General features: G+C 44.2%; 1 protein-coding gene across 6 annotated transcripts in view; it reads left to right on the plus strand.

Moving 5' to 3' along the window:
* Positions 1–4,854: 4,854 nt before the first annotated feature.
* DOCK9 (dedicator of cytokinesis 9) overlaps positions 4,855–22,074 on the plus strand; it is a 347,564-nt gene continuing 330,344 nt past the window's right edge. For 3 of the 6 annotated variants that reach the window (XM_050946627.1, XM_050946636.1, XM_050946657.1), the window contains exon 1: positions 4,864–5,079. In XM_050946627.1, coding sequence (XP_050802584.1) covers positions 4,930–5,079 — 150 coding nt within the window. In that variant the 5' untranslated portion in view covers positions 4,864–4,929. Of the gene's footprint in view, positions 5,080–22,074 lie in introns of all 6 variants that reach the window. The other 3 variants (XM_050946717.1, XM_050946719.1, XM_050946647.1) reach the window with 3 other exon arrangements.

The following is a 22,074-nucleotide window of genomic DNA, read 5'->3' on the forward strand; positions in this document are numbered from 1 at the left end:
AAAACTTGTAGGTGCTTAAACCCTGTGTCATGGTATAATTCCCCACTCTGAACCTTAGCGTCCAAAAGATGGGGTACCAGCATGAATTCCTCTAAGCTCAATTACCAGCTTAGAACTTGTAGCGCTGCCACCAACCAGGAATTCCAGTGCCTGGTACACTCTGGTCCCCCCAAAACCTTGCCCAGGGACCCCCAAGACCCAGACCCTCTGGATCTTAACACAAGGAATGTAAACCCTTTCCCTCACCATTGCCTCTCCCAGGCTTCCCCTCCCTGGGTTACCCTGGAAGATCACTGTGAGTCAAACTTCTTGAATCTTGAAACAGAGAGGAAAATCCACCTTCCCCCCTCCTTCTCTCTCCCCCTCCCAGACTCTCCCTGAGAGAGAAAATAATCCTAACACAGAGAGAAAATTAATTTTCTCTCCCCCTTCCCTCCTTTCTCCCCACCAATTCCCTGGTGGATCCAGACCCAGTCCTCTGGGGTCTCACCAGAATAAAAAAAAATCAGGTTCTTAAACAAGAAAAGCTTTTAATTAAAGAAAGAAAAAACAGTAAAAATTACCTTTGTAAATTTAAGATGGAATATGTTACAGGGTCTTTCAGCTATAGACACTGGGAATACCCTCCCAGCCTAAGTATACAAGTACAAATTAAAATCCTTTCAGCAAAATACAAATTTGAACTCCTTCCAGCCAAATACACATTTGCAAATAAAGAAAACAAACATAAGCCTAACTTGCTTTATCTACCTAGTACTTACTATTCTGGGCATATAAGAGACTGCATCAGAGAGATTGGAGAGAAACCTGGTTGCACATCTGGTCGCTCTCAGAACCCAGAGAGAACAACAACCGAAAACTAACAGCACACACAAAAACTTCCCTCCCTCAAGATTTGAAAGTATCCTGTCCCCTGATTGGTCCTCTGGTCTGGTGACAGCCAGGCTCACTGAACTTGTTAACCCTTTACAGTCAAAAGAGACATGAAGTACTCCTGTTCTATTAACCCTTAACTATCTGTTTATGACACCCTGTGTTAGGTGCCACAGGTACTCTTGTTCTTTTTACAAAATCTCTGTTCATCTGCTGCCTAATCCTGTGCATGCCTAAACTCACTCAGTGCCTACTTTTTCAGGGTAAAGCTCCCTTTGTGCCTCACTTTCAGCTTCTGGGCTTGCATACTGCTGCCTCACTTTGAGTATTCAGATGCTTATCTTTCGCCTGAGCCCAACCCAATTTATAAACCAGGGAAGATAGGCAGAAGAGCGTATATCCCACATGTGGGACTTGATCTAGTAGCCATGTTCTGAACACGCCTAACTGGTTCAGACACCATTCAAAAATGTATCCAAAAGAGGAAATGGGCTGTCAACCTCATAAGTTTTAGCCCAGCTGGGGTGTGGGAGATCCAAGTTCAATGTATCCCTCTGGCTGATGAGCAGAAGGGACACACCCTGGTCAAATCCTACCTTTCAGGAGGGTGCCCTAAACCACTGAGCTATGGGATATTCTGATGTGGTGCACTATCAGTCTCTCCATTTAAAGCTGTTCCACTTTTGCTAAATAGTCATTGGAACAGGGGGGCTGGACCCTAAGTCTCCTGCTTCCCATGGATGCCATGACCACAAGACTATAAAATAATTCTGACTCACTCTGACCCAATTACTATTTAATTTTGGAATCCACAAGTGGAACAGCTTCCACAGGAGAGCTGGAGGGCTCCTCATCACACACATACGTGCATCAGAGTATCCTATAGCACATAGGTGCTGACTTCGTAGGTGCTGTGGGGCTGGAGCACACACGTTGAAAAATTAGTAGGTGCTCTGCACCCACCTGTAGCCAAAGTCCATCCCACAGTGCTTCCTGCCGGCCACTTAACAGCTGTTCAGTGGTGCTTAGGACTTTCCAAGAGAGAGGAGGAGGAGATAAAGAGGCAGGGCAGGTGCAGTGGGGGAAGGGGATGGAATTGGGGTGAGGCAGAGATGTGGCAGGGGTTGGGGTGGTGAGCACCCACAGAGCAGAGGGGAAGTTGGTGTCTATGCTATAGCGCATTTGTGAAGACAGTCACCTAACAGATGGGAGACACCTCTTCAAATCCTGTCTCCCCAGCAAGCAGAGAGGGGGAATCAAATCTGGGACTCTCATGTAAAAGTTCTTACCTATGGACTGAAAGCTATAAGTTTGGTGGAACCTATATTACTTCCTTCTCTGGTGTTTCCTGCACAAAGCAGATTAGATTCGTAAACTGTCTGACTCCAGCAGAGGGGTTCCCGGCTGTGGATGCTAGCCAAACTTAGATGTTTAACTCTGTGAGGAGGCAGCATTTTGGACACACCCGTTGCACCAAATGCACAACCTGCCCATGGGACAGGTAATCATAGATGCTGCATTGAGTGCAACAAACTGGATAGTCCCTACTCCGTTGTTGGATCTCTGCCTGCATTCTCTTTTTACTCCTGTAGTGTGTTCCTTTGTTGATGTTTTTTTTATTGGGATGTTTTTGGCCTTAAGTTTAAAGAACATTAAGTGCATCTAGCCCACCCTCAGTAGCCTGCCCCTTCGTTAAGGTTGATAGTTAAAGGGCTTAGGAATGAAAGTCTTATTTAGAAGCTTTCAGCCTTGCCTAGGAGACTGCTAGGCTTAGTGCACAGTCCCCAAACAGACCACACAGTATATTTCAGTCAAGCAGCAAGCACACTGTAAACACACTACAGACAACAAACTTACCCCAAGAGTCACGTAATCACTCCTCCTTCACCTGGAGAACTCCCTCACAAAACTCCTTTAGATTTAGGTGCTCCTGTTCGTTAGCTCCTCTGGTAATTTAGGAGGGAGCTTTTTAATGTCCTGGTCTTCCTAAATATCCCCGGCCCCTGGTTAAGGGTTGATGGGTGCTAAAGGGCTTAGGGATCTCATTGCTGTTCTGGTAACTTTCTAGGTATCCAATCCCCAAGTCTCTTTATGGATCTGGGCCAAGATCCTTTACTTTGATAGTACCCTGAAGATGAATTATGTTTGTGTATTTGTCCCTTAACCTCTGCTGCCTTCCTGCATATTTCTGCCTCAGTGACACTGAATGAGTAGCTGTATGTTTGTGGTGCCCAAAGGTCTCAATGAAGAACAGAGATCACATGCATTATGTGCTGTACAATCATATGCTCTGTGACCCGAAGAATTTACAGACTTGTTTTCAAATCTGATTAATATTTTTGTCTCCCTCGGCTACACCACTGAATTGTTCTTTTCATGTGTGAAGTGTAAATGATCTAACTCTCTAAAATGTTTTTTCTAGTTTGTGTGAAAGATGCTCTGATCATTTAAGCACTTACTCATAGAAGTAACTTTATTCACATGACTAATTCCATTGAGTTCAGTAGGACTAATCATATGAGAATAGCCCCACAGTGGAAATTCACTGGGACAACTCACCTGAAAAAATGAATTTACTTATACCAGTTTGTAGGGTTAGGCACTAAAGTCTCAGTCCTGCAAACATACATGTATATAACTTTACTTAGCTAAACTTTCTACCAGTATGACTCAAGCATTACAGAGAAGCAAAGTAAAAACACTGGGAAAAATAATGATGTTTAATCAGAATGTATGCGTATAAATATTGATGCTTGATAGTGAACAAAAGAGACTGATTTTTCAAATCTGCTATGAAACTTAATTGCTGTTGTCCTGTTTTGAATAACTTTTTAAAATGTCTTCCTAGGTTAAGTATTTACATTGATAAAAATTAAAAGCACATATTTAAATATCAAAATGATCTATTTTAATTCACAAAATAACATTAAGGAAGCAAGGTACTGCGGTTGGCTGTAGTTAACACGGTGCTGCAGTTGGCATCTAGTGTAAATTGTGGCTCTTTACTTGTCTCCTCTCCAGCCATGCAAGTAGCATGATTAATACCTCACTACAGCAAGACCCCTACACTGAGCGCACAAACTGGAAAGGTGGGAAAGTTTGGCCCTGGACACAGTGGTCTGAGCCCAACTGCAGCGAGGATGTGGGGAGCATCTCACTTTGCAGCGGTGGACATAAAATAGCAGATGCTATCAACTGCAGGAAGGAAAGGTCCAGTCCAGGCTTGCGCATACTTCTCAACCTGCCATTGGGGATGCAGGCTCCCCAATGTGACAAAGACCCAAAATGAGGTGCAATTAATTTTTTTGGTGTAGATAATTCTGTCACTACATCTTCATGGCTCCTTATAGTCTGATGTAAATAATTCTCAAGCATAACAGTGAGCAGAACCAGCCGGTGTGTAACTGCGGGGTTCGTATACTAAGTGACACCCCTTTGAGCGAGGACAGGGAAATTGGCAGGTCAAGGCAGCTGTGCACCTAGGCGCGGGCCGATGACGCAAGGCAGCGCTAGGAGCAGGAACAGGCCCTGCAGCGGCGGGCGGGGCACGGGCCGACGAGGAGGCTGGTGAAACGCCGTTTCAGACGGGGAAGAGACCCGCGCTCAAGGACCTGCTCTCCACCCTCCTTGCCACCGATGCCCGCCCCGGACGCTGCGGCCCCGCCCGCTGCGAGGGGAGGCCGTGACGATGCGCTCAGCGCCGAACGGGAATTTCCCGCTCACGCCGCCCCGCCCCGCCCCAACGTTGGCCTGGGATACCCGGGGAGACGGAAGGGCAGCAGGTAGCGCCGCGACCAATCCGACGTGGGACCGGGGAACAGGTGTGGGCGGGGCCTGATGGGTGGCCCCACCCCTTTCCCGTCGCGGCTGCGCCAATCAGCGACCGATGCTGCGGCCTGTGCCTGTCCCCCCCCCCCCCCGTGTGACTCAGTGTTTAGGGTGGGAGCGCGGCGCGCGCTGGGAGCATGGGCTGAGCGAGGGAGGGGCCACCTGAGAGGGCAGAGCCGCTCGAGCCGGCGCCAGCTGCGCCACTGCCTCGCCGCCTACGGCCGGGCTATGGGGACGCGGGGGGCCGCGGCAGCAGCTATGGCGCAGGCGCTGGTCCCCCCGGAGACTCGGAAGTTCACCCGAGCGCTCAGCAAGCCGGGCACGGCGGCCGAGCTGCGGCAGAGCGTTTCCGAGGCGGTGCGGGGCTCCGTGTTCGTGGTAAGACCCCGGCCGGGCAGGGACTGCAGATACCCCGTCCCCCCAGCTCCGGTTGGGCGGCTGCGGGGCCAGTGCCCGTCTCTTCCCGCACAGGGGGCCGGGGCGCATCCCCGCAGGGGAGCGGGAGCCACCGGGGAGCTCTCTCCGCTGGGCACCGGGGCCTAATGCTGCCGCTGCGCTCTCCGCATCAGTGGGGCCCGCGGCGGGAGGGAGCCGCCGGGCTGTCACGGCGCGGGACTTGCCCCCGAGTCGCGGTGGGGCGCGCGCCTCCTGTTGGGCTGCGGCTCTGGCCCGGGCTGAGGTGTCGGTACGGCCCGGCGGGGAGCCAGCTGGGGACGCTCCATGTGTGGGCGGGGGGCGCGGCGGGGCTCTCCGCCGGCTCAGCGCTGCGAGTCGCCGCCGCGCTCCTCGGTGCGGCTGCAAACTTCCATCCAGTCACAGCGCGTTTCCGTAGCGCTGGGCGTTGCGTGGAGGTCTGTGGGTGTGTCTGAAGAATTGATACAAAAGGAGGTGCGATGGCATTTTGTGGGGCCTCGTCCTCACCACGGTAACGCGGGTGCTTGGTCGTTCCTCTTCATCTCTTCTAAAATCTTCCTAACCCCGGAGCTAAACTCAGATGTGTCAGCCTAGGGCTGTAATCAAACGGGGTCTCGTGGGTTCAGTAACTACTCTGTGGAATCTGACTGGAAGGAAGCCCAGCCAGACTGTGTTCTGTCACTGAACACCCCCCACTAAGTCCTGGTCTACACTACAGGTTTATGTCACTATAACTACATCACTCAGGGATGTGGAAAATCTAGGCCACTGAGCAATGCCATCATTACCAGTTTGAGCCTCAATGTAAGTAGTGCTATGTTAAAAGGAGAGCTTCCTCATGCCACATAATTACTGTCTCTGAGTGACATGGAGTACCTACCTAATGGGAGAAGCTCTCCAGTTGGCATAGGTAGCTTCATTAAACACTACAGTTGTGCTGCTGTACCGGTGTAGCTGTGCCACCTCAGTGCTCTAAGTGTAGACAGGTCCTAAGACCATGTCTACACTGGCACTTCGGGCACGTTAACTTTTTGTTATTCAGGGATGTGAAAAAATACCCACTTTAATGACAAAGATTTTAATAACAAAAAGCACTGGTGTGGACAGGGCTCCAGGTGACAAATCTATGGCTCCATGGCAATAGAGGGCAGTTACCCAGTGCACCCTAAAATGGTGCAGCTGCACAGCCACGCCGTTGCAAGGTGTAGACATAGCCTTAGTCAGTTAATCTCTCTGCCTCCTTTTCTCCAGCTTTAAAATGGGGACAGTACCTATCATTGTAAAGTTGTCCTGTATCTACAATTGAAAAAGCATCTTAATACCCGTCAATGCATTCTACAGATTAAATCCTATTTTTTTGTAACTGCCAGGGTAACAAACTGTTGAACCCCCTTAATCATTGATCAGCAGTTCCTCCTTTGAGTAGTTCCACTGACTCCAATGGGACTACTTGGAGTAATAAGGTATAAGGTAACATGTTAAAAACTTATCTTTTTCTAGTGAACACAAGGGCAGTAAGGACTTAATAGTGCTGCTTGTTCCCACAATCCCAGCATCACTGATTGTGCTGAAAGGGTCAGCAGAAAAATAGTTGATATTGAATTTTATCTAACGAACATAAGAACGGCCATACTGGGTCAGACCAAAGATCCATCTAGCCTAGTATCTAGCCTAGTATCCTAACAGTGGCCAGCCAGGTGCCCCAGAGGGAATGAACAGAACAGGTAATAATCGCCCATTCCCAGCTTCTGGCAAACAGAGGATAGGGACACCATCTCTGCCGGTTCTGGCTAATAGCCATTGATGGACCTATTCTCCATGAACTTATCTAGTTCTTTTTTGAACCCTTTTGTAGTCTTAGCCTTCACAACATCCTCTGGCAAAGAGTTTCACAGGTTGACTGTGCATTGTGTGGAAAAAAAACACTTCCTTTTGTTTGTTTTAAACCTACTGCCTATTAATTTCATTTAGTGACAACTACTTCATGTGTTATGAGGAGTAAATAACACTTCCTTATTTACTTACTCCACAGCAGTCATAATTTTATAGCCCTCTATCTTATCCCCCCTTAGTCATCTCTTTTCCAAGCTGTAAAGTCTCAGTTCTATTAATCTCTCCTCATATGTTCCATACCCCTAATAATTTTTGTTGCCCTTTTCTGAATCTTTTTCAATTCCAGTGCATCTTTTTTTGAGATGGAGTGACCATATTTGCATGCAGTATTCAAGATGTTGGCATATATAGAGAGATGGATTTATATGGAGGCGATATATTTTCTGTCTTCTGATCTTTCCCTTTATTAATATTCCCAATGTTCTGCTAGCTTTTTTGATTTTCACTTTTGGTGGATGTTTTCAGAGAACTATCCACAGTAACTCCAAGATCTTTCTTGAGTGGTAACAGTTGATTTAGATCCCATCATTTTATATGTATATTTGGGTTTGTGTTTTCCAATGTGTATTACTTTGCATTTATCAACCGTGAATTTCATCTGCCATTTTGTTGCCTAGTCACACAATTTGAGATCCTTTTGTAGTTCTTTGCAGTCTGCTTGGGACCTAACTGTCATCTGCAAATTTTGCCACCTCACTGTTTACCTCTTTTCCCAGATAATTTATGAATATGACTGGTCCCAGTACAGACCCCTGACGGACATCACTATTTACCTCTCTCCATTCTGAAAACTGATGATTTATTCCTACTTTTTGCTTTCTATCTTTTAACCAGTTAACAGTCCATGAGAGAATCTTCTCTTATCCCATGACTGCTTACTTTGCTTAAGAGCCTTTGGTGAGGGACCTTGTCAAAGGCTTTTTGGCAATCTAAATACACTGTATTCACTGAATCTCCCTTGTCCACATGCTTGTTGACCCCCTCAAAGAAGTCTAGTAGACTGGTGAGGCATGATTTCCCTTGACAAAAGCTGTGTTGACATTTCCCCATCAAATCATGTTCATCTGTGTCTGATAATTCAGTTCTTTACTATAACTTCAACAAGTTTACCTGGCACTGTTAGCCTTACCAGCCTATAATTGCCGCTGGAGCCTTTTTAAAAAATTGGCGTCACATTAGCTATCCTCCAGTCATCTGGTACAGAAGCTGATTTAAATGATAGATTACATACAACAGTTAGTCGTCATTGTTGGTGTTGAAATTAATGGAAGAAATTCATCTGTCTCAGAGCTACTTTTTCAGAAAATTTAAATATTGAGAAGATAGCAGTACATGAGTACATGTTCAGAAGACTTCTTTTCAACCAGAAGGACTAAAACTTTTAAAAAGGTCTTGTATTCTGCAGTAACTTTTAGGGTCAGCAAATACTTGATGTCATACCAGCTCAGTCTGACTCTAGCCAGTGCTTTTTGCGCATGGCTGTACAAATCGTATAACAAGGAATTTTTTTGATAGTGAGTTGGTGTAATAGTTTTTGAATGAAAAGAAAGGACAAACTTGACCATACGCAGTATGTTTGTGGCTCTTCCCCACCGGGTTAATTTACAGAATAAATTTCCTCTTCCATTCTTCTTCTTTTGATTCTTCTGTTAAATCATTCCTTTCTCCTTATTCTTTTCCTTATCTTTACCATTGTGAAGTCCATCTTGCTAATCCTTCACTACGGTTAACTGGAACATCTGATTTCTCTTTTCCTCTATTCTTGTACCCACGCTGTTTAACAATTCTGGAGAAAGGCCTGTGATCATGGGACTTTTCTCCATTTACAAATTAATTCTTTTTCTCCTTCAGTTCTGCCATGTGCCTTGTCAAGCAGAATTATTTTTTCATTCATTGAATTCCACATCCACCTTCAGCTTTTGAAGAGAGGAGATTGGTGGATATCATGCTCTCTGTCCATGCATTTTTTTCAGAGACTGAGTATATCTACCATGATCTATCTTCCTCTCTGTCACCAATTTTTCTTGCCTGCTATCCTTTAATCCCTCTACCTGTCATTTGACCATCTTCTGCCTGACTTCATTATCCCAGTTTCTGTCCTTCCAACTCTGCAACCTGCCTTTCCAGCTACTCTCCATCTGCTTTCTTCTCTTGACATTCAGACTCATCGAGTTAATGGTATAAAACTTTTGTCCCAAGTTCCTCTCCTGCAATTCCATATTGTATCCACTCCAATCTGGATTCTGCCTTCTCCTCTACACTGAAACTTTCTAGCATATTTAGAAAGGCAGTGTGAAACTTAAAGCTATCTGCTGAAGGAAGTATATAATTGGCCTAAACTGTATAGTATGAAATAGCGTACAGCCCTTTAGACATCAAAACCTTACTATCACTTGGAAAATCCGCATGTGAATCTTAAAAATAGAGTGAATTTGGAATTTCCTGGAAGAAGCCATGGAAGAATGTGAGTCCAAATTTCTTTTAGAGGTTGGTGGATCCTTAATGAGTGGTTAAAACTTTTCACTTTGCATACAAGATGTCATGAACAAACACTTTTCAACACTGCCTGGCATGCAAATAATATGTATAACTGTATATTGTTAGGAGGCAGTATTTAGATTTTCTCTAGATTGTTTTGTTGATTAAAGGTTATAATTTGGTATGTTAGGGGAGGCGCTGTGTGTTGAGCTGAGCAGTCGGCTAGGCTAGGCTGGGCTGAGAGCTCACTAATGAGACTCTTGCCTGCTATCCTTTGATTCCTAACCCTTTAGGATCCGTTGATAAGTAGGTGGGGCTAGTTTAGGGATACCAGGGCTTTAAAAAGCCAGCTCCTAGGCGATTAGAGGAGTTTTGCAAGGGAGTTTTAAGAGGGAATGTGAGAAGTAGATACATCTAACGTACTCTAAACTTAGGCCAATATCCCCATTCTCCTTTCACCTCACTACGCCCTCCCCCCAAAAAAATCTTTTACAAGAGTAAAAATAATGCAGGTAGAAGTTCAGCAGCAGAGTGGCAGGAGGAGGGTTTTAGGTGTAGTTGGGACTGGGGAACTTTTTAGGAAAAGAGGAACCTGTACAGGAAGAATGGACTACACCTAAATCAAAACCAAACCAGAGTGCAAGTATGTACAGTTAAAAAGGTTATAGAGGAGTTTTTAAACTAAGGACTGGGGAAAGGCTGACGTGGAAGAACATATGATTTGGGCGGAGACATCCCTTAGAGATGAATTTATTAATGGGAAAGTCTATATTGGAAAAAAGTTGGTAAAGTACTGCTAGGAACTTGTGAGGTATAATCAAACATAAGAGTCCCATTTAAATATGATACTTGAAGGCAAGCAACTAAATATTGACAAAATGTGTAAGTGCTTATATACAAACGCTAAAGTCTAGCTACTAAAAGGTGTGAACTAAGGTGCCTGGCATTAGATGAGGATATTGATATAATAGGCATCACAGAAGCTTGAGTAGAGTGAGGATAATCAATGGGATGTGTTAATACCAGGATATGAAATGTGTACGAATGATTGAGTAGGTTGCGCTGGTGGGGAAGTGTCACTACGTTAAGAAAAGCATAGAGTCAAATAAGGAAAAATCTCAAACAAATCAAACTATACCATAGAATATGGATGGAAATAGCTGCAGGAATACTGACAACCTGACCAGGATGGTGACAATGATTGTGAGATGCTCAGGGAGATTAGAGAGGCTACAGAGGTGGAAATATGCAGTAGTAATGGATGATTTCAGCTATCTGCATTTTGAATGGGTGTAGTCACCACAGGCAGTGATTGAAGAAATTTTTTTAGACATGTTAAATGACTGCTTCTTGGAGTGTCTGCTCCTGGACTCCTCAAGGGGAGAGGCAATTCTTGATTGAATCCTAAATGGAACACAGGGTCTGGTCCAAGAGGTGAGAGCATAGTTGAACTGCTCAGTAATAAAGACTATAATGTAATTACATTAACATTCTTATAGGGGAAAAATGCCAAAGAAACCCACCACGGAAACATTTAACTTCAAAAAGGGGTACACAAAAACGAGAAAGGAAGTTAAATTGAAATTAAAAGGAACAGTTACAAGGGTGTAAACTGCATGGAGACTATTTAAAAGCACCATAATAGAGGCTCAAACTAAATGTATGCCCTAAATAAATAAAAAGCAACAGTAAGAGGACCAAAAAATGCCACCATGGCTAAACCACGGAGTAAAAGAAGCAGTTAGAAGCAAAAAGGCATCCTTTAAAAACTGACATCTTAGTGAGGAAAACAAAGGAGTACAAACTCTGACAAGTCAAATGTTAAAGTATAAGGCAGGCCAAGAAAGAATTTGAAGAGCAGCTAGCTAAGGACACACAAACAACAGCAAATACTTTAAAGTACCTCGGAAGCAGGAAGCTTGCAAGCAGGCAGTGGGGCCACTTGGTGATCAAAGTCCCGAAGGAGCTCTTAAGGATGACATGGCCTTTGCAGAGAAGCTAAAAGAATTTGTTGCGTCAGTCTTCACTGCAGAGGATATGGGCAAGGGCACCCCTTCCATCCTCCACCTGAGCCATTCTTTTTACGTGACAAATCTGAGTGACTATTCCAGATTGAGATGTCAGTAGAGGAGGTTTTGGAACAAATTGATAAATTGAATAGCTCATGGGTAGAATAGAAACGGACTGTGGTCAGGGGCTGCTGGCCGTGGCGCAGCGGCGGCTCCAGCTGGGGCTGCAACGCCAGCTGCTTGGGCAGCTCTGGGATCAACCACAGTGTCCCCTGCAGAAGTCATAGAGGTGGTGGAAAGTCACGGAATCTATGACTGCCCTGACAGACGTGGAGCCCTATTCATAAATGATCTGGAAAAGGGGGTGAACAGTGTGCTGGCGAAGTTTGCAGACATTACAGAGTTACTCAAGATAGTTTTAAGTCCAAAGCTGACTGCAGAGAGCTATTAATGAATCTCACAAAGCTGGGTTAACAAAATGGTAGATGAAATTCAGTGTTGCCAAGTGCTAAGGAATGCATATTGGAAAAAATAATCCTAACTATATATACAAAATAATGGGGTCTAAATTAGCTGTTACCACTCAAAAAAATGATGTGGAGTCGCTATTGATAGTTCTCTGAAAACATCTATTTAATGTACAGTGGCAGTCGTCAATGTTAGGAACCAGTAAGAAAGGGACAGATGATAAAATGGAAAATATCATGCCACTATATAAATCCATGGTAGTCCCACACCTTTAATACTGCTTGCAGTTCTGGTTTCTCCATCTCAAAAAACCATATAATTAGAAAAGGTGCAGAGAAGGGCAACAAAAATGATTAAGATTATGGAATATCTTCTGTCTGAGGTGATCTTAAGACTGGAACCGTTCAGCTTAGAAGAAAGATGACTAAGGATGGATTTGATAGAGGTCTATTAGATTGTGAATCTTATGGAGAAGGTGAATAAGGAAGTATTATTTATTCCTTCACCTAAATCAAGAACTGGAAATCACCCAATAAAATTAACAGGCAGTAGTTTTAAAACTAAAATAAGGAAGTACTTCACACAAGGCACAATCAACCTGTGGAACTCATTGCCAGGGCATGTTGTGAAAACGAAAAGTATAACCTAGTTAAAAAAACTAGATAAATTCGTGGAGGATAGGTCCATCAGTAAATTTTAGCCAAGATGATCAGGGACACAACCTCATGCTCTAGGTGTCCCTTAATCTCTTACTGCCAGAAGCTGAGACTGGACAGCAAGGGAACGACCACTCAAAATTACCCTGTTCTGTTCATTCCCTCTGAAGCATCTGGCACTGGGCACAGTCAGAGACAGGATACTGGGCTATATGGACCATTGGTCTAACCCAGTATGGTTATTTTTTTATATCTTGCATAGTAATTTAGTGATGGCTTTATGATCAAGGGTCTGGGTGCTCTTGTGGCTAGCTGGACCTAATTCTAGAGGAAAGCCCTCTACTTTCTGCAGTATTTTAGTGCGTTAGTTTGGAAATTCTGCTGCAGCCGGAGGTAAATTCAAAAGTATAGCTTATCAAATTTAATATAAAAATAGTGATATTATATTGATACTATTTTGATATTAAATGAACTTTTACTCTCTCCTGTTTTCAGCATGCTTTCAGCCCTATATTAGCATAATGTTCATTATGCATAACGTTCTTAATAGATTTTGAAGGTTTTCCACTCAAATGAGCATAAATACTTCAGAAATTGCTTGTACGTGTTTGATTAGGAGTTAAAACTTCCACCTGTCCCTTGCAATTAAGGCTTTTCAAGCTTTTGCCCTTAATTTTACAGTGTATTTGAAAGGTAACTGGTCACAAATGTGGTGGATTAATGCAACATCCTTTATGTTTTGCTGATATGTTCTGTGCTTTATTAGGCGACTTAAGGGTTTGTAAATGAAATATATTTGCTCATTCTGAGAATGTGGTCAACATTTAAAACAACATGAATTACATTGGGGTTGAGGGTGGAAGAAGACAACATCTAACATGGAATTGCTATACTTTCAGTCTAGTATGCTTATAGCATCAAGAGATTTCAGACACTTGGTCAGTAGAACAGCCCCTTTCTAGCTTGTGTTCATTTAACTCAGTTTCCAACTTAACTTTTTGCAGATGGATGTAAATAAATAAATGAGACCTCACTTGATATGTTGTTAATTTAGTTTTAAACTCAATTTTTTGTAATGGTTACAATAAAAAAAATCTTCTCTGATTGTCTAAACTGAATTACTTAATGCTTTATTATAGTAATGAAGAACCAAATGAGAGGCTGTTTCTACACTACGTATGTTATGATACCATACAGCCACCAACTTCTGTATCTCTTGTGTGTGTGTATACATACTTGGCTACTTGTGTTGGTGTTGCACATACACACCACTAGTGGTTGTGTTGATGGAAAATGTGGAGTGCCAGTGTGCCCTGTGCCATTGTCCGGTGCAGTGCCATGTGGGACATTTTGCAATAATTTGCCCAAGGATTTTTGGTTCAGGTTCCCACAGTGTCAGTCTCCATCCCATAGTGCTTGTTCATCCCATTATTTGCACACCATTTTTTTTAAAACTCTCACAATCCCATATGCCACTGTATAGCCTCTGCCATCTCTCAGGCAGAGGTATGGATCCTGTTGAGCTCTGTGCAATTCTTATGACTGTTGCTAATGTAAGATGTGCAGTTCTCTTGTATTTGCAGAACTTGATTGAGTACTACTATAACTGAGTATGTGAGGAAGAGGAATTAGTCAACCACCATGACACATTGCTGATGGGTAGCGCACAAATATGTCTGGCTCCTGTTGGCATTCAGGTGGTAGCTCCCCATTGTTAATTGCTGCTTTTGGGCTGAGAAACCAGGATTGCATTGTAATGAAGGTTTGGGATGACAAGCTGTGGTTGCAGAACTTTTGGATGTGAAAAGGCCACTGTGATGGGTTATGCCCCTTAGGAAGCCACCTGATGTGCTGAGATACTAATGAGTCTACCTGTTCTGCCAGCATGAGCCCCCTCTAACTGACCTTGCTGGGTTAGGTTTACAAGTCTCTTCCAGCCAAGCACACAGACAGGGCCACACCCTGCTACAGATCAGCTCTGGGAAGACTCAGCTTAAGGGACTTGTTCCAACACTCTGGTGCTCATTCCTTTTAAGGGGTACAAACTCAAAGGTTTTATTACATTCGTCTCCTCCCTCAATGTGGAGGAAGGTATACACAACTTCTCACCCCTTTGCTTAGAAATCACAGAAATGGGGTTATATTATAAACAAAACAAATTTTATTAACTACAAAAGACAGATTTTAAGTGGTAAAATGGGTGGCAAACAGAATGAAGTAGATAACTAAGCAAATGAAACCAAATGCTCAAACTAAGCTGGTTTCACTAAAGAAATTGGTCACAAATAGTATTTCTCACCCTAGATATTTTTTCAGGCAGATTACAGAAAATCTTGGAAGGCAGCAGCACTGGTCTTCCTCTTGAGACCTCAGGTATTATTACTCATAAGCCAGATGCCCTTCCAGCTAGGACTCAGTCTTTTTCACCCTCCCGCTGCCATCCAGTTCTTGCTTCCAGGTGTTTTTTTGGTGTCTCTTTGAGTGGGCAGGCAGATGAGAACTTTGCTGTCACTCCCCTACCTTATATAGCTCTTGTGTAAGGCGGGAGCCCTCTGTCTTATAGTGGAAAACCACTGGCATTCCAAAAGGGGGAGGAGGAGGGGTATGCAGTACCAGGTGACTCGGACCCATCTCTCTGCATGGCCCTGACAGCCATTGTTCATAAGCTGTTTCCACGGTCCACAGGAAGACTAAGCTCTTTCACAGTCAGTTGTCTCTTCTATTGGCCCATTAGACCTGTTTGGCTTTTCTGTTGTTGTATCTGAAGTCCTGGTTGGGGTGACACCCAAAGTAACACATTTGAAATACAGATACATAGCTACTATTCCTAACTTCAGATACAGAAATGATACAGGCATACAAATTGGATAATTACATTCAGTAAATCATGACCTTTCCAATGATATCTTACATGAGCCAACTTGCATAAAGTACATCTCAATTATGTCATATTCATATCATAAGCATACTCTCATAAGGAATATGGACATATAAGCATATTTTCATAAGGGATATGTAATGTAATTTCACAGCCACATTCTTAAATCTGTGTGCCAAACTTGCTGCAGCATAGGGATGCAAGAATGAGAGCTACATTGGCTGTGGAAAAGTGAGTGGTGATAATACTCTGGAAGCTTGCAATGCTGGATTGCTGTTGGTCAGTAGGCAATCAGTCTGGAGTTGGGAAATCCATGGTGAAGGCTGTTGTCATCCAAGTAAGCAAGGCTGTTGTGTATCCTGCTGCACAGGACTGACTCTCTTGGCAATGTGCAGGAAGTAGTGAATAGATGTGCAGCAGGGGGTTTCCAAACTGCAGTGGGGCAATAGAAAGTGTATCCTATTCTGGTACCATCCCAACTTCCTTGAAAGTATGTGAACAGAAGGTGATATTTTTCATGATTACGTAAATGCTAATGGATCCACCGGGAACACTTCATTGTTATGCGTGGATTGTTTACTCCTATTTTGAATTTTGTAATGACGCAGTTATGCTTGATGTAAACTAATAAATGAACTCTGAGTTTCCAAAAGTAGAACTTTATTGTGTACAGGAAACAAAGTACAAGTGCAAATATTCAAGCTAAAAGCATTTTAGCAGCATTGTGATAGGGCAGCCCATACTTTAAATATCGAAGTAAAAAAGAAACATTTATTTTTATGTATTTAAGAACATATTACAACCCTTCAGTCATGTTACAGAATATGTAGTGTATTGTGGCTGATGCTCTAGTTTTCACGTCTGTATATATGTAGCTGTGGTTCTCCTTGTTTTCCGTGGGTGAGTGGTAGAGGTGAGGGTTGAAACGATACTGCAACCTGTTGTGGGGCATAGGTGGCAGTGACCGTGGAATTTTCCCTCCATTGGAAAGGCTATTGTGATGGGGATTTTTAGATATGTAGGTCAGTGCTTTTCAGCACCTGAGTTTGTTGCGTGAACAAATGCATGATGTTCTGGTGAACTTCCTGCTGCACTTCTTAGTCCCTGTGCCTCTCCTGAAGTAGCCACTCTCTCCAATTGTGGTCCTTCTCCATGGTTATAGACACATGGTCTTGCAAGACCTGTGTTCATGGCCAGTAGCTGAAGAGGACTGGAAGATTTTGCAGAACATTTTCCTGGTCTACATTTTCCTGGTCCACCTGATCAGAGTCAGATGTTTGGCAGATGTAGAGGGAGCACCTCAAGGCCACCACACTAGAGGCTGCTGCTAAAAACTGTGATAGGCCATTAGATTTACAATCACAACGGAAAGGGAAAGATAAGTCTCAAAACTCTCTTATTATTCCTGTAAATATCTTTTAAATATCTAAAGTATCTATCTAATTGGGTATGAGCATAGGTAGGTGTGGTGAATATTGCCAGTATTTTTGTAGTAAGTGTTTATCTGGCTGATATCTCACTCCTGATGGCGTCAGGCAGAGAACACCCAGCTGGTACGCTGTCTTGGAGCTGCCTGGGCCTATATGCTGCTAGCCTGTTTATGGAAATGGTACCAGCAGAGCTCATTGCAGAATGTGATGGGGAAGTCTCCTGTTGTGCGGGGAGGGAGAGAAAACAAGGCTGCCTTCCCTAGAAATGTTCAGGAGAGGATTACAAAGTATCTTAATGAAAATTTCATCAATCTCTCAAGAGAATAAAAGGGACATTCCTATAAAGACAAACAAAGTACACTGCCTGGGCCCCATGCCTAGCCAAACAAGCCGACAGGAATGGAGAACTGGATGCTACCTCTATCTCTGAGCATAAGACATGCTATAATTTGGATTTGCCATACTAATTTTTTAAAATTTATTTTTAATACTTTACAAGTAAAGTAAGAAATCAAAAATCAATGTGTTTGTTCTCTAAATGCACAGATTGTATGGGAACCATTGTTAAATGGGAAAGAAGGTTGAGGGGGAAGGAAGGGAGATGAGGTTTTGGGCAACAAAAAGTTGAAAAATAAGGAATAACAGAACTTCTTATATGAGCTCCCTTCCTTTTCACCAGTGGGCTCATCTGCGCTTGCCTGGCGGAGCTGGCTTAATGCCGGCAGAGTTTTAAACAGCTCTTAGCTTGCCTTGTGGTTTGTCCCCCTCTGCATCATGTCCCTCCTCTTTGCTGTGGGTTGCAGCAATGTCTGCCTCAGGCTTTGGCGAAGTGTCTACAGTTGTATGTGTGGTGCTGGTGGGATCTACGTTAAGTATCGCTTGACATGTGTTGAAGTGGCAGGCCTGCTGGGCAGTCCCAGATTTGTTGGCCTCCCTTGTTTTCTGCTATGTCTCCTGAAGTTTCTTTCACACAGCACTACTACTCATCCCTGTTGTTCCCCAATTCCAGCATCCCGTGCACATGTCTGTCTGTTTCTTCATCTGTTCCATAACTGTGTTGCAAGGTCTCTTCTCTCCACAGGTAAAGGAGATCCGTGACCTCTTTACTGTTCCTGGCAAGAGCATGTCCAGTAGCTCTCTACGTACGTGAAGCCAGCATGGTTGGATGCTCACAAAGGTGTGCAATTAGGAAAGGGCAGTTGAGAATCGTGCTTGGAGTTATAAAGGGGAATGGGGCTGTTTTCTTGTTTCTGTGATCTCAGGGCAGAGAAGGTCAAAATTGAGACTGGAGTGACCACAGTCTTGGTGACGAGCATTTTGGTGACAGCTGCTGGAGGACTGTTAGGGTCAATTATCAGGGGATAGCAGTGTTAGTTTGTATCCACAAAAACAACAAGGAGTCCGGTGGCACCTTAAAGGCTTATGCCCAAATAAATCTTAGTCTTTAAGGTGCCACCGAACTGTTTGTTGTTTTTGTTAGAGTCAATGCAGGTAGTGCAGTGTCTGCACTTCTGTTGCATTGATGTAAATAGGCTGATCATGCCTCTGCATCTTTCAGGGAGGTGGCAGTGTTCAGTTGCTGTTAAGAGGGTGTGGGGGACACAGAACAAATTTAGGTGTAGACATGTGCACAAGTAGGTTGAAAGAAGTCAACTTAAGTTGACCAGGTCTAAAATGCCTGGATACCCTGGAGTCTGTCAACTTGGTTTGTGAAGTCTTAGTGAGAGGACCAGTGAAAAAGTTGTCCATTATTTTGATGAATTTACTTAACTGCACTAACCTGTTAAACGTGAATTGATGCCTGGTTCCCATTGTTCGTGAGTAAAGTTTTTGTTAAGCAGTGTGAGCATGGTGGTTTGGAAAATTCTGAATAATGCATATGTTTATTCATTCAGCGTTGTAAATTTTAATGGTATCTCTGGCTGGCTAGACCTCCAGAATCTTCCTCCCAGGGCTCACTGACTTATGAGCTATTTGAGCTGGCCAGAACTTTGCTGTGGGTCTACTAAAGAGTCCAGGAGAACTGGCCTGTTGCTGTACGCCTTAGCAGGCTTGCAGGTGGGCTAAGTGTCGGCCAGTAGTAGGGCTGCTGCAGCTCAGCTGGGCAGGCAAGTTTGTGCAAACTTTCCTCTCACAGGAGCTTTGAGTGTTCTGTGATGCTCAAAATTCCAGTCAGAAACAGGAAAGCAGTGGCACCCATGCAGGAGTCTGCCCACAGGATCGGAGCCGTGGTGTGCAAGTCTGCATGCAGGTGCTAAGGAGAAGATAGCCCAACACTTTATGGTATTGTTGGAGCTTGGTTGAAAGATATGTAATCGTAGAATCATATTATATCAGGGTTGGAAGGGACCTCAGGAAGTCATCTAGTCCAACCCCCTGCTCAAAGCAGGACCAGTTCCCAACTAAATCATCCCAGCCAGGGCTTTGTCAAGCCTGACCTTAAAAACTCCTAAAGGAAGGAGATTTGACCACCTCGCTAGGTAACCTGTTCCAGTACTTCACCACTGAGGGCTTGGCTACACTACAGAGTTGCAGCGCTGGTGAGGGGGTTACAGCGCTGCAACTTAGGATGTGGCCACACTTGCAAAGCACGGCCAGCGCTGCAACTCCCTGGTTGCAGCGCTGGCTGTACGCCCGGTCGAGCCTCAGGTGTAGGGGATCCAGCGCTGGTGATCCAGCGCTGGTCAGCAAGTGTGGACACCCACCAGCGCTTTTATTGACCTCCGGGGTATAAGAAGGTATCCCAGAATTCCTGTCCACAACAAACCGGAAGAAAGGGAGAGCTCGGAGTTCAGCCAAACTGCTTATTTAAAAAACAAACACAGCTCCTGTTTGCTGAGCAAGCTGAGGCAGGCAGGGGAATTACTTTGGAATGTTCACAGCTGTTTGCTTGAAGACAGAAACAGCACGCTCACATGGCAGAGGGGGAGGGGGAAGTCCGTGTTCAGCAGTTGCTGATCTGGTCTGACGGGTATTTAGCTGTGCATAATTTGCAATTAGTGAATGAGAGAGGAGTGGGGGAAGGGAGTTAGAACTTTTACAATGATTGAAGGTAGGCACAAGACCTTAGAACTTGCAAGGCAGGGAGCTGAGAACAGTGTCAACTCCAAAAATCCATTCTCTCTGTCTCCCCCATGCTCCCTGTCATATTCCACCCCACCCCCCTCTTTTGAAAAGCACGTTGCAGCCACTTGAATGCTGGGATAGCTGCCCACAATGCACCACTCGCAACAGCGCTGCAAGTGCTGCAAATGTGGCCACACTGCAGCGCTGGTAGCTGTCAGTGTGGCCACACTGCAGCGCTGGCCCTACACAGCTGTAACTACCAGCGCTACAAAACTGTAAGTGTAGCCATACCCTGAGTGAAAAAGTTTTTCCTAATATCCAACCTAAACCTCCCACACTGCAACTTGAGACCATTACTCCTTATTCTGTCATCAGGTGCTACTGAGAACAGTCTAGATCCATCCTCTTTGGAACCCCCTTTCAGGTCGTTGAAAGCAGCTATCAAATCCCTCCTCATTCTTCTCTTCTGCAGACTAAACAATCCCAATTCCCTCAGCCTCTCCTCGTAAGTCACATGCTCCAACCCCCTAATCATTTTTCTTGCCTTCTGCTAGACTCTTTCCAATTTTTCCACATCCTTCTTGTAGTGTGGGGCCCAAAACTGGACACAGTACTCCAGATGAGGCCTTACCAATGTCGAATAGAGGGGAATGATCACGTCGCTCGATCTGCAGGCAGTGCCCCTACTTATACAGCCCAAAATGCTGTTAGCGTTCTTGGCAACAAGGACACACTGTTGACTCATATTCAGCTTCTTGTCCACTGTAACCCCTATGTCCTTTTCTGCAGAACTGCTTCCTAGCCATTCGGTCCCTAGTCTGTAAGAGTGAATGGGATTCTTTCGTCTTAAGTGCAGGACTCTGCACTTGTCCTTGTTGAACCTCATCAGGTTTCTTTTCGCCCAGTCCTCTAATTTGTCTAGGTCCCTCTGTATCTTATCCCTACCCTCCAGCGTATCTACCACTCTTCCCAGTTTAGTGTCATCTGCAAACTTGCTGAGAGTAATAGTTTCACAAATGAGGCACGGGTAGCTGAGCTTCTGCCTCCCGCCTTTAGGGCCTTTGTATTCTGTTGAGCATAATCGCTTCCTGGAACTAAGACACAATGGAGTTGTTACATGTATCCCTGAGACAATTGTCATAGAATGAAAATGCTGCTTCTGAGCTGCTGGGGGTAGGAGGCTTTATTTTTTTTAAAGATTCTTAAGATGATATCGTCATATTCTAACAGCCTTGCCTATCTAGCAATAGTTTTTAGGACACATTAGTCTGAGGTGTCTCTTTTTTGAAGTGATACTGTTTATTTTCTTTCTAAATTGGCTCAGATTTTTCTGATGGAGTACTCATTTAAACTGTGTGTTCTGAAACTTGTAAAATTTGAGGGGTTTTCTAATCCTTGGTTAAAGTTTCAAAAGGGTGTCTTCAGAAGTGGAGTGTCTACACAGATTTTTTTATAATCAGTTTCATATTTTCCTATCAAATTAAGGAAACTGAAAAATTTAAGATTCCCCCCACCCCCTCTTGGCTGTAGTAATCTTGTGTGTTTATTTAAATGTGACTGGGTGCCTATAATTATCTTAAATATCTGAAAAAAAAGTGTTTTCCCTTCAATGAAACATGGCTTTATGTAAGGCAATTTCAACTGAATTAGGGTAACTTAGTTGAGCTGTGGGGATAAGTGCGCATGGGTGCCCAGGAACATATGAATGCCCATACTGGGTCAGACCAAAGATCCATCTAGCTCAGTATCCTGTCTTCTGACAGTGCCAATGCCAGGTGCCCCAGAGGGAATGAATAGAACAGGTAATCATCAAGTGATGCATTCCCTGTCGCCTGTTCCCAGCTTCTGGCAAATAGAGGATAGGGACACCATTTCTGCCCCTTCTGGCTAATAGCCATGTAGGATAGGTCCATCAATGAACTTATCTAGTTCTTTTTTGAACCCTGTTATGGTCCTGGCCGTCACAACATCCTCTGGCGCAAAGTTGCAATCAACCTGTGGAACTCGTTGGAAAAAATACTTCCTTTTGTTTGTTGCAAACCTCCGGCCTATTAATTTCATTTGGTGACCCCTAGTTCATG

This window comes from Gopherus flavomarginatus, chromosome 1 (genome assembly GCF_025201925.1).
Source record: "Gopherus flavomarginatus isolate rGopFla2 chromosome 1, rGopFla2.mat.asm, whole genome shotgun sequence".
Lineage (NCBI taxonomy): Eukaryota > Metazoa > Chordata > Testudines > Testudinidae > Gopherus > Gopherus flavomarginatus.